Source organism: Giraffa tippelskirchi, chromosome 10 (genome assembly GCF_054371585.1).
Source record: "Giraffa tippelskirchi isolate mGirTip1 chromosome 10, T2T-mGirTip1v1.2.pri, whole genome shotgun sequence".
Lineage (NCBI taxonomy): Eukaryota > Metazoa > Chordata > Mammalia > Artiodactyla > Giraffidae > Giraffa > Giraffa tippelskirchi.
In genome coordinates this window covers 97,303,462-97,316,156 of record NC_137284.1, presented here as the reverse complement: position 1 = coordinate 97,316,156, position 12,695 = coordinate 97,303,462, and the positions used below count along the sequence as shown (strand labels likewise).

Sequence of the window (12,695 nt, the reverse complement as noted above, 5' to 3'; positions counted from 1 at the left end):
GCATGTGTGTGTGATATTTCTGGCACATATAAATGTATATATGAAATTCCTGCTAATCTGAAATGTATACATCTAGATTTATTCTAGGATTGAGAATAATGTTATTCCTCAGATACTTCATTTCATAAATGTAGTGCTTCGGTCAAATGTACTGTGAAGTATAGAAGTACTTTTTTTTTTTTAAGTTGGGCGTATAGTTGCTTTACAATTCTGTATTGGTTTCTGCTATATAATGAAGTGAATCAGCTATATGTATACATATATCCCCTCCATCCCATCCATCTTTATCACCGCAGAGCACCAATATTAGATCAAATTCTTAGATACCAAATAATTATTAGTTATATTTTAATTTATTTCTGACCTTGAGCCTTAGGCTTCTACCAGTTTATAGGATTTGATGCTTAAATATTAAAATTAAGTTTTGAAATTTCATATTCATTTGATTAGGGTAACTTGTCAAGGTATATGCATTAGTATCTTTTGCTGTGAGGGCCTGGGGTGTAGCCAAGCCCCATGGATAGGAGAGGAAGGGTCTGCTAAACATGAATGGTGGGTGGATCTAGACACTGGCTGGTCAGCGAAGAAGAGTTTGTGCATCACAAAGGTCAAAATGGGTCTAAAAGCTATGGAATCAGTTGAAGCAGAATATGTAGACAAGGCAAGCAGAGTATCAGGTAATTCATGACTAAAACATCATGTATAAAGGGAAAGGTTTCTAATTACAGTGCTGAATTAATTTTCCTTTGTCTCTTTCACAATTCCAGCTGAGTGGAAAACCTTGTCTCTTTCCAGGTGTTTTTCAGCTAGAACAGATGGTGGGCCTTCAAGTATGTTTTGAGCTAAGTAAAGGCTGGGGCATAGAAATAGAATCACAGAGACCTTGATATATACAACAGTCTCAAGAAATAGGCATGAAGCTTCTTCACTCTGAGAGCAACAGAAAGCAAGTATTAGAAAGCCAAAGCATTCTTTCTATGTGCATGCAGCATTTTAATTTATAAGTCCAGTCCCTGACCTTTTACAACTAATTTGTGCATATAATTTTAGTCAAAATCAGTCTGAGATTTTGGGGAGAACTTGAAAGAATGATCTAATGGAAAAATAAATAAGGGAGCTTTCCAGAGAACTTTCCAAATAGAGGAGCAATGAGTAATAATGGTGAAAAAGTATAAACACAGATCTATGGAACAATACTTGAGTCTAGAAATAGATTCAGCAATATATAAACAATATAATGAAATATGTTCCAAAAAAAGAAAGATTAAAGTTGTGTTGGGGAGTTGAGTAGCAGTTTTTTAAAATTATTTGCATGAACTTATTTAACTATATACCAACGTAAAATTGAAATAAATTAGTGAACTTAATGAAAAAATTGACGAAATTAATGAAAAAAAGTTATAGAAAACCTAAAGTAATGTAAAACATAATATACATAATGGAAGTGTGAAAGGATATATCTTTGGGGGCTTAAAGAAATAGAGAAACAAAGAAAAATATAGATTTGAAAACTATTTTAAATGTATATTTGATAACAGTTTTTAGAACGAGGGGCAAACTAGACATACACCTATATGACTGATAAGGAATATGTATAAAGCACAGTCATCCCTTGGAATCTATAGGGTATTGGTTCTAGGACTCCTGCAGATACCAAAATCTGTGGATGTTCAAGTTCCTTGTATAAAATGGTGTAGTATTTACATTTAACTTATGTACATCTTCCCATATACTGTAAATAATCCGTAGGCTCCCATATACTGTAAATAATCTGCCAGGCTCCTCTGTCCATGGAATTCTCCAGGCATGAATACTGAAGTGAATAGCCATTCCCTTCTCCAGGGGATCTTTCCCACCCAGCAATTGAACCCAGGCCTCCAACATCTCAGGCAGATTCTTTACCATCTGAGCCACGAGAGAAGTGCCTAGTTTACTTAATACAATGTTATAAATACAGTGTCAATACTCAGCTAATTCAAGTTTTGCTTTTTGGAACTTTCTGAAATCTTTCTTCTAAGTGTGTTTAATTGTGATTGATTGAATCCACAGATGGGGAACCTGAGGATATGGAGGGTTGTGTGTATAAAGCACTGGTTTGTTTTTATCCCTCAAACATCAGGACTTTTATAGATGAATGGACAAAACAGATAATTCGCAGAAAGGGAAATAGAAGTAGTAAAGTGAACAAGAAAAAATGTTTTTCAGAATTCTGTATCAAAGATTTTGTGTAAATTTATAACACATAGATAACATTTTTAAATTATTGAGGTAATCCCCCCCCTTCCATCACAAAAAGAGAACATCTCATATTGGCAAATTTGCAGCAAAATTTGTATGTTTTTATTTTAAAAAGAAACCAGGAACTGTTCATTGCTGATGAAGTCATTGGCACACTTCCTCCTGGGAATGAAAAAAAAAAAGGTAAACCACAGAAAAGTAGAAAAATTGCTAAAACCCTTTGGGCTAGTAATCCTGTCCCTAGCAATCCATCCCAAGTAATGTGTGTTCACATCATGATCAAACTGTATCGTTTCCTGCAGTAGCAAATAATTGGAAGTAACCTCAATGTTCATCAGAAGACAAATGGTATGTTAGTGATGTTATGTCACTAACATGTTATATCATCATGACATAATCTCATCAAGTCATTACAATGAAAAGTATGAAGTGAATTTAAGGTGTCATGTAGGAATAGAACCTATAATATAATTTCAACAATAAGAAATGTGTGTGAAAGCTAGTAGGTGGTAATGAAAGTAATTCCAATAAAATGATAGTTTACAGGATATTTTAGAAAATAATTAACGTAGTGTTTAGTGTAATATTGCTTTTCCTATAAATAAATAGAAAAAGAAAATCTAATTCCTTGCTTGTGAAGCCAATTATAAGCATCATGGAATTGAAACTCCCAGACATGGAGTTTCAGATCTCTGAGGTGAGTAGGAGTTAGGAAATGAGATAGATCAAATATTTGGCCTTTTTCTTATAGTCCCTGTCATGCAATTCAGCTCTAAAGACTCCTTCACCAACAGGAGAAGCAGTGAGGGCTGGTTTTACAAGATTCAAGCCCATTAGCCCAGCCTTTTCACTGTCCAGCTTGCTGAAATTTATTTGAACGTTTTAAAACTTTTATGTCTGTGTGGTGGGGGTGAGAGGAGGGGAGGTAGAAATAACCTATGATGATTTTTACAAGTAATTTGAAGCAGATAATTTATGATGTAAAATAATTAGATAACCAAAGAACAGCTTATATAAATGATCTAAATCCCAGATTAAGTGATAAGAAAAAATTAGATGTAAATACTCTACTCTGCAGAGAGCATTAGTCAGGAGGTTTGAATTTTACTTCTCTATATCAGAGAGGAAGAATATAAGCTGAAATAGTACTGTAAATGGCAGGTCTGAATTCATAGGTGTAGCAAAGATGGAGTATTGCATGTGAGTGGGTCCTGGAGAGTGACACTGACTTTAAAAGGAAGTGTGTAGCCATCACTATGGCAGGAAAAGAGAATAAACAATAGTTATACTAGTTGTCACTTGGAGAATTAATATATAGGACAAAGCTTAAGAATCCAAACCCATTTTTCAGATTGTATTTGTAGTTTGTCCTCTATTCTCAAGGACACCTTGTTTGTCACTGGTTTGATGGAGTATTAGTCATTTGGGGCTGCCATAACAAAATACCATAGACTGGATGGTTTAAACAACAGAAATTTCTCAGAGTCTGGAGGGTGAGAATTCCAAGATCATAGTGCTGCTGCTGCTGCTGCTGCTGCTAAGTCGCTTCAGTTGTGTCCGACTCTGTGCGACCCCATAGACGGCAGCCCACCAGGCTCTGCCGTCCCTGGGATTCTCCAGGCAAGAACACTGGAGTGGGTTGCCATTTCCTTCTCCAGTGCATGAAAGGGAAAAGTGAAAGTGAAGTCGCTCAGTCGTGTCCCTCTCTTAGCGACCCCATGGGCTGTAGCCCACCAGGCTCCTCCGTCCATGGGATTTTCCAGGCAAGAGTACTGGAGTAGGGTGCCATTGCCTTCTCTGATCAAAGTGCTAGTGTTTCCCATCTCTGGTGAGCTTTCTCTTTTCCTGGCTTGCAGACAACCATTTTTTTGGCATATCCTTGCATGGCGCGCGCACACACACACACACACACACACACACACACACAAAGAGAAAGTTCTCTGTTGTCTCTTCTTATTAGGGCACTGATCACATCATGAAGGTTCTACTCTCATGACCTTATCTAAACCTAATTATCTCCAAAGCCCCAACTCCAAATACTATCACATTGGAGGTTAGAGTTTCAACATACAAATTTAGGGGGACACAGTTCTGTCCATAGTGAATGGTAATCTTGCCAACAGGTCCCTATCTTATATTTTTTTAACCTTAAAGCAGAGAGCTCATTGCACATGTACTGCCATGGAGATCAGAGTCATTATTGATTAATTAAAAGTGATAGCTTTTAACTTTTTACTCATTGTGATACGAAATTCAATCACACTTTCATAGTAGTCCATGGAATTTATTTAAAAGAGTGTCCTGTTGGAATGCTAAGCAGCAATAGATCAGTTCACTTGTTTATTTTTTTTCCTTTTCTAACATGTTTTAAATATGCTAAATTTTCTAAGATGCAATAAATCTGTGAGATTGCCTCAAAAGATGTAATTCCACTAGTTTATGATTAAATTGAATTTGCATACTTTGAAGGAAAAAAGTGAATGTTTATATACTGTATACATCAAACATTGGATAGACTTCAGCATGAGAGATAAACGAAGAAATCATGCATCCTGAGCTTGGCCAACACACCTTGTGACCAACCTAGTGTATCTATTTTGTGCCAAAATAATGGGTTAGTTCTGTCACTTCAGGTAGTATTATTGGTGCCTTAATCCTCCACTTAAATAATCAGAGAGACTGGAGCAAAAACTCCAAACTTTCAGTTTTTTCATCTCTTAAGAGGCAGAAAAGTTAAGAAATTCCTTGTTTTTGACTTTTGCTGACTCATCAAGACCAGGAGCTGACTGTGGCTCAGATCATGAACTCCTCCTTATTGCCAAATTCAGACTTAAATTGAAGAAAGTAGGGAAAACCACTAGACCATTCAGGTATGACCTAAACCAAATCCTTTACAGTTATATAGTATAAGTGAGAAATAGATCTAAGGGACTAGATCTGATAGACAGAGTGCCTGCTGAATTATGGAGGGAGGTTTATGATATTGTACAGGAGACAGGGATCAAGACCATCCCTAAGAAAAAGAAATGCAAAAAGGCAAAACGACTGTCTGAGGAGGCCTTACAAATGGCTGTGAAAAGAAGAGAAGTGAAAAGCAAAGGAGAAATGGAAAAATATACCCCTTTGAATGCAGAGTTCCAAAGAATAGCAAGGAGAAATAAGCAAGCCTTCCTCAGGGATCAATGCAGAGAAATAGAGAAAAACAACAGAATGGGAAAGACTAGAGATCTCTTCAAGAAAATTAGAGATACCAAGGGAACATTTCATGCAAAGATGGGAACAATAAAGGACAGAAATGGTATGCACCTAACAAAAGCAGAAGATATGAAGAAGAGGTGCCAAGAATACACAGAACTATACAAACAAGATCTTCATGACCCAGATCACGATGGTGTGATCACTCATCTAGAGCCAGACATCCTGGAATGTGAAGTCAAGTGGGCCTTAGGAAGCATCACTACGAACAAAGCTTGTGGAGGTGATGGAATTCCAGGTGAGCTATATCAAATCCTAAAAGATGATGCTGTGAAAGTGCTGCACTCAATATGCCAGCAAATTTGAAAAGCTCAGCAGTGGCCACAGGACTGGAAAAGGTAAGTTTTCATTCCAATCCCCAAAAAAGACAATGCCAAAGCATTCTCAAACTACTGCACAATTGTACTCATTTCACACGCTAGTAAAGTAATGCTCAAAATTCTCCAAGCCAGGCTTCAACAGTACGTGAACCGTGAACTTCCAGATGTTCAAGCTGGTTTTAGAAAAGGCAGAGGAACCAGAGGTCAAAATGCCAACATCCGCTGTATCATCAAAAAAGCAAGAGAGTTCTTGAGAAACATCTATTTCTGCTTTATTGACTATGCCAAAGTTTTTGAGTGGGTGGATCACAATAAACTGTGGAAAATTCTGAGAGAGAAGGGAATACCAGACCACCTGACCTGCCTCTTGAGGAACCTGTATGCAGGTCAGGAAGCAACAGTTAGAACTGGACATGGAACAACAGACTGATTCCGAATAGGTAAAGGAGTACGTCAAGGCTGTATATCGTTACTCTGCTTATTTAAGTTATATGCAGAGTACATCATGAGAAACGCTGGGCTTGATGAAGCACAAGCTGGAATCAAGATTCCTGGGAGAAATACCAATAACCTCAGCTGTGCAGATGACATCACCCTTATGGCAGAAAGTGTAGAACTAAAGAGCCTCTTGATGAAAGTGAAAGAGGAGAGTAAAAAAGTTGGCTTAAAGCTCAACATTCAGTAAACTAAGATCATGGCATCTGGTCCCATCACTTCATGGGAAATAGCTGGGGAAACAGTGGAAACAGTGTCAGACTTTATTTTTTTGGGCTCCAAAATCACTGCAGATGGTGACTGCAGCCATGAAATTAAAAGACGCTTACTCCTTGGAAGGAAGGTTATGACCAACTGAGATAGCATATTAAAAAGCAGAGACATTGCTTTGCCAACAAAGGTCCATCTAGTCAAGGCTATGGTTTTTCCATTGGTCATGTGTGGATGTGAAATTTGGACGGTGAAGAAAGCTGAGCACCGAAGAATTGATGCTTTTGAACTGTGGTGTTGGAGAAGACTCTTGAGAGCCCCTTGGACTGCAAGGAGATCCAACCAGTCCATCCTAAAGGAGACCAGTCCTGGGTGTTCATTGAAAGGACTGATGTTGAAGCTGAAACTCCAATACTTTGACCCTCTGATGCGAAGAACTAACTCATTAGAAAAGACCCTGATGCTGGGAAAGATTGAGGGCAGGAGGAGAAGGGGATGACAGAGGATGAGGTAGTTGGATGGCATCACCAACTCGATGGACATGAGTTTGAGTAACCTCTGGGTGTTGGTGATAGATAGGGAGGCCTGGCGTGCTGCAGTCCATGGGGTCTCAAAGAGTCGGACACAACTGAGTGACTGAACTGAGCTGAGCTGTTTTTGACTTGCTGATTCTCTCATTCATCTATATTTATCGATAGTTTGAAGTAGATTTTTTTTTTTTTAGCGTACTGTGATAGGGGCATTGTCCTGTACATGGAAAAATATCTCAATCAGAATTCAAAATAACTGAAAATAGAATCTTGTGTTTGCTTTTTAGTTTGTTTGCTTTTGCTTTTTATTTCACTCAGTTCTCTTTTGAGGCTCTAGGCAGAATATAATTAGAAAGAAAATCTGAGTGATAAGGTTCTTTTTATAATATGACTGATGATTTTATGTAAATGATGAAATATAGTTCCAGTTTTTTTCTTTTTTTTTTACCTTAAACCAGGACAAAGATCAAATGTTTTCAGAATGATAAAACTTTCATTTTTATTCATTTTGTTTCCTTCAGTTGAGGGATAGTGGAGAAAGATTTTTACGCTTACATTTGTATAATTTTGTCTACTGCTTTCTTGGTTTCTTCTCTTTTTCTATAGGAGCATAGTTAATTTGCTTCTAGGAAGGAAGCTGGATTTTAAAGAACATAGAAACTTAGAAAATACTTGTGGACACTGTTATCCTCCCAATGTCCCCTTCACCCAGCTGATATAATTTTATGCAAATATGTGTATTTTATAGCAATTTCCGACAGGCATTGTTTACATTAGTCTGTATCAGTGTCTGTGTAGATGATTTGAAGTTCAATAATTTTCAGAACGTTAAATCTCTATTCTTGGAAATCATTAGATTTCCTACTATTTATTCAGTAATTAATACAGCTATGACAACATAATATGGCATTTATTTAAAGATGCTTTTTTTTTTGCTACTTTTGGCTTTTTAATATGGTATTTTATTAAGACATAAAAATCTTTTTTTTCCTGTTTAAAATAAAAGTTTATGGAACAATATATATGAGAAAGTTTTTCTTTTTTTCTCTTTTTCATTATCTGATTAAACATATTGGTAAATAAACACATAACCCTTTGCTTTTGCTTTAACTAATGCTTTCTTGGAAGACTTTTAGGAAGAAATGTGATATAATTATAAGTGAGCAAAAACATTAATGAACTATCAAGGTAATTAAAAAACTACTTCCCTATATGCTTCTATCAGGGGCTTCCAGAAAAGTCTCAGAAGAATTTACTTTCTTTTTTTTACAATTGTTTAATTAACTTGAGAAAAATCCCAGGTGTACCCTTACTACAAGTATACTTCAGAGAAAGTGCCAACTCTAATGTGTACAGAGGTGTCTTCACCAGCAGGAAGACCAAAGTGTTGTGTTTTCAGCTAAAATTTGGGTATAATTTATTTCAGCAGAAGTTTAAGCATGTAAACAGGATAATTGTATCATTTACTTTGCCGCATATCTGTTAAAATCAATCATTATATTAGTTGCTTCATAAACCTGTTTTATAGAAAATGTTCACTGCTTTTCTCTATATTCATACATTCCTTGGCCTGGACTTCTTTAGGGAAGAGTTTTCTTTATAGAACTTTCACTCCCCAGGCTGTGTCTTTGGGAAAGCACTTTTATCTTCAGCAACTGTATGGTTTTCCCAGCAAGGAAGTGCTATGGAACAAATAGATGGATTCCTGCTGTCTTCCTTACAAGCCCAAGTATTTTGGAGAAGCTTAGCACATACTCACTGAAACAAAACAAAAAACAACTTGACCTTAAAGAGAAACAAATAACTAATCACAATCTGTACTTTGTTTTTGTTTTGGGTGTATCTCTTAAGCTGACTAACACTTATTGCCTGATACTCTGCAGCACCTTCACATGTAAATCAATTAAGTCTTAGAGTACCTTAAGTCTACCAGTGAGGTAGAACTGTTATTCTGATTATTCTGATAAGCCACAAAATTAAAAGACACTTGCTCCTTAGAAGAAAAGCTATGACAAACCTAGACAGCATATTAAAAAGCAGAGACATTACTTTGCCAACAAGGGTCCGTCTAGTCAAGGCTATGGTTTTTCCAGTAGTCATGTATGGATGTGAGAGTTGGAACATAAAGAAAGCTGAATGCAGAAGAATTGATGCTTTTGAACTGTGGTGTTGGAGAGACTCTTGAAAGTCCCTTGGACTACAAGGAGATCAAACCAGTCAATCCTAAAGGAAATTAGTCCTGAATATTCATTCGAAGGACTGATGTTGAAGCTGAAACTCCAATACTTTGGCCACCTGATTCGAAGAACTGACTTTGTCAGAAAAAAACCTGATGCTGGGAAGATTGAAGGCTGGAGAAGAAGGGGATAACAGAGGATGAGATGGGTGGATGGCATCACTGACTTGATGGACATGAGTTTGAGTAAGCTCTGGGAGTTGGTGATGGACAGGGAAGCCTGGTGTGCTGCAGTCCATGGGATTGCAGAGAGTCAGACACAACTAAATGACTGAACTGAACTGAACTGAAGGAATTGAGGAGGAAGACTGCCAAGATTGTATCACTGTTTGGCAGTGGAACTAGGAATTTGAGGGCTTTTGGTTCTAATCTGGTATGGTGTGCTTTCTTCTACATCATGTTCACCCTTCCTTTGGTGTTCTGTTTAGTGCTGGCTGCGTGGGTAACACTGAATGGAAGGGATTCTGCTGCAGATCCTTGTTTCATTTCTGTATGTCTCAGCCTGGCCAACGCCATTAGGATCTCTACCACAATGGAATCCAGGTCACCTTATCTCTTCCCTGGAACACAGCAGTAGCCTTCTTCCCCTCATAGCAGCCAGGGATCTTTGGAAATGTAATTTGGATCATGTCATACTTCTGCTTAAAAGCCTTCAGTGATTTTCCATTGTATGTAGAATAAAATCCAAAATATTATTTTTGCCTATAAGACCTGGCACATTCTGGCTTCTGCTTATCTCTCCCTCACTTAAGTATCAGCTGATCACACATAGTTCTTGGAAGGCCTCAAGCTCTTCCTTGCCTCAGGACCTTCGTACTTGTATTTTCCTTTGTCTGTTTTTCTTTAAGTCTTTCTGCCTTTAGCTGATCCTTCATGTTTTAGCCCAAATGTCATTTTCTGAAGTGATACCTTCTACAGCTTCCCAACCTAAGCCCTCTTGTTTTATTTATATTCCTTCTCTCTACAGTATTTATGATTTGCTTTTATAGTTAATTAATAATTACTAACATTCAGGAAGTCCTTCCAATTTGCCAGCCACTGGGCACTTGCCTTTTACCCTATTTATAGATGAGGAAGTAAGATACTTTCCCAGATTACAGTAAATTGTGAACCAGGGTTTAAACCCAGCCTTCCTCCACAAGACTGTAAGCTCTGGTAGGGCAGGAACCATGTCTGTGTTTTATTATTTTCCCAGTGCCTGGCATATAATAGGCCCTCAGCAAACACCTACTGAACAGACAAACCTATGGAAATGACTTTTTTTTTTTTTTTTTTTTTTAATAATGCTTTGTGCTGTGCTTAGTCACTAAGTTGTGTCCAGCTCTTTGCGACCCTATTAACTGTAGCCGGCCAGGCTCCCCTGTCCATGTGATTCTCCAGGCAAGAATACTGGAGTGGGTTGCCATGCCCTCCTCCAGGGAATCTTCCCAACCTGGGATTGAACCCAGGTCTCCTTCATTGTAGGTGGATTCTTTACTGTCTGAGCCACCAGGGAAGTCTCTTAGTGTAGTTACAGTAAAATATATCCTTTTAAAGTATGTGATTCAGTGGTTTTTAGTATATCTAGAGTTCTAGAACCATCATCACCATCTGATTATGGAATGTTTGCATCACCTCCAAAAGAAACTGTGTTTCCCTGTCCCCTTACTCCCTGGAAACCACTAATCTGCCTTATGTCTCTGGGGTTTCTTATTTTGGAAACTTCATATAAGTGGACTCACGCAACATAACGGTCTTTTATGACTGGCTTCTTTCGTTTTGCGTAATGTTTTCAAGGTCCATCTGTGTGGTGACATATTTCAGTGCTCTGTTCCTTTCTGTTGTTGAGTATTGGTCTTTTGTATGGAGATACCACATTTTCTTTATCCATTCACCATTTGATGGGGATATGGGTTGCTTCTAGTTTCTGGCTTTATAAATAATACTGCTGTGGACATTTATGTACAAATTTTTACAAGGACATATCTTTTCAGTTCCTATGGGTATATGCCTAGGAGTGGAACTGCTAGGTCTTGTGGTAAGTCTGTGTTTAACATTTTGAAGAATTGCCAAACTGTTTTCCAGAGTGGAACAATGACTGCTGCTGCTGCGGCTGCTAAGTCGCTTCAGTTGTGTCTGACTCTGCGACCCCATAGATTGCAGCCCACCAGGCTCCGCCGTTCCTGGGATTCTCCAGGCAAGAACACTGGAGTGGGTTGCCATTTCCTTCTCCAATGTATGAAAGTGAAAAGTGAAAGTGAAGTTGCTAAGTCATGTCCAACTTTTTGCGACCCCATGGAGTGCATGCAGCCTACCAGGCTCCTCCGTCTATGGGATTTTCCAGGCAAGAGTACTGGAGTGGGTTCCCATTGTCTTCTCCAGGAGCAATGACTAAGGCCTCTCAAAGAAAACCAGAGCTGGGCAATAGTTAAAGCAGTAAAAACAGGGACTATTGCAGTAGGGAGAAAGAGATCTCAGTATAGAACTGTGCTCGATTCTGATCACAACAGGGAAAAGTGGGGGTTCATTGTCAAGGAACAGGGTCGGGGTGGGGATTGGTGGGTAATAAATTACTAAGAGGGTAGGGCAGTTGTTTGCTAAACTGCTGTAAAAGGATTCTAACAGAATTCTTGCTGAAGGCTGACCAGAGTTGATCAGTTATTGTTTTGGGGGGTGGAGGAGGTGAGAAATTTGGTTAAATATTAAGGGTGATCAGATATCAAGGGTGGGATATTCTGGCTAAACCGTTTTAATAAGATTCTCTGTAAAGTTGGGGGATGCAAAGACAGACATGCCAGTCTAAGAATTAAGGCCTAGTTTGGAGATTCAGAGGAGCCTGTTTAAAGGTTAGGTTGGTCATAGAGAGACTCTTTGTCAGACCCATAACAGATGATTCAGTGTTACTCTTCCAGAGCTTTTCTTCAACTGTATTAGCAAGGAGGCTTCTAATCAATTCTCTTAAATTCCCTTCAACTCTATCCAGTGACATTTCATTTAGCATCCAACAGATATTTATTGACATGATGTTGGCTGAGCTGGGATACAGTTTTTGTAGTATTTTCTTGAAGGTGGTAAAGCTGCTTTTTTTTTCTGTTTCATTCTTACAAATTAATCTGTTTGTTTTGCTTTTAGAAACATTTAGCAGGTCTGATAGCTTAGGCCTCTTTGGAAGTTTCATTTATGCTGTAAAGAGGGAAAGGCAACATCATATATTATCGTGAGTTTCACAGTTTAAGACACTGGTCCCGTTTAAGTAAGTTGCTCTCCTTTCCCCAAATACACATTTTAAGTGTGAATATCTTTTTTTCCTTCTTTTTCTTTTTTTTATTATCTTTTCCTTTTATAGAAAACATTTTCTTTCTCTGCCTCCAAGTGGATGGTGTCTCCAATCCAGTACTAAATTGTTTTTATTACTAGTATTATTTTATCCCA

The 12,695-nt window shown here is 38.0% G+C and overlaps 1 protein-coding gene across 33 annotated transcripts in view; it reads left to right on the top strand.

Annotated features, from left to right (window-relative positions):
* ST7 (suppression of tumorigenicity 7) overlaps positions 1-12,695 on the top strand; it is a 315,966-nt gene that overhangs the window by 98,337 nt on the left and 204,934 nt on the right. For 5 of the 33 annotated variants that reach the window (XM_081537856.1, XM_081537877.1, XM_081537870.1 and 2 more), the window contains one exon: positions 796-946. The exons of the other annotated variants lie outside the window; for them this stretch is intronic. In XM_081537856.1, the coding sequence (XP_081393982.1) occupies position 946 (1 nt within the window). In that variant the 5' untranslated portion in view covers positions 796-945. The remainder of the gene's footprint in view (positions 1-795; positions 947-12,695) is intronic. 33 annotated transcript variants of the gene reach the window in all.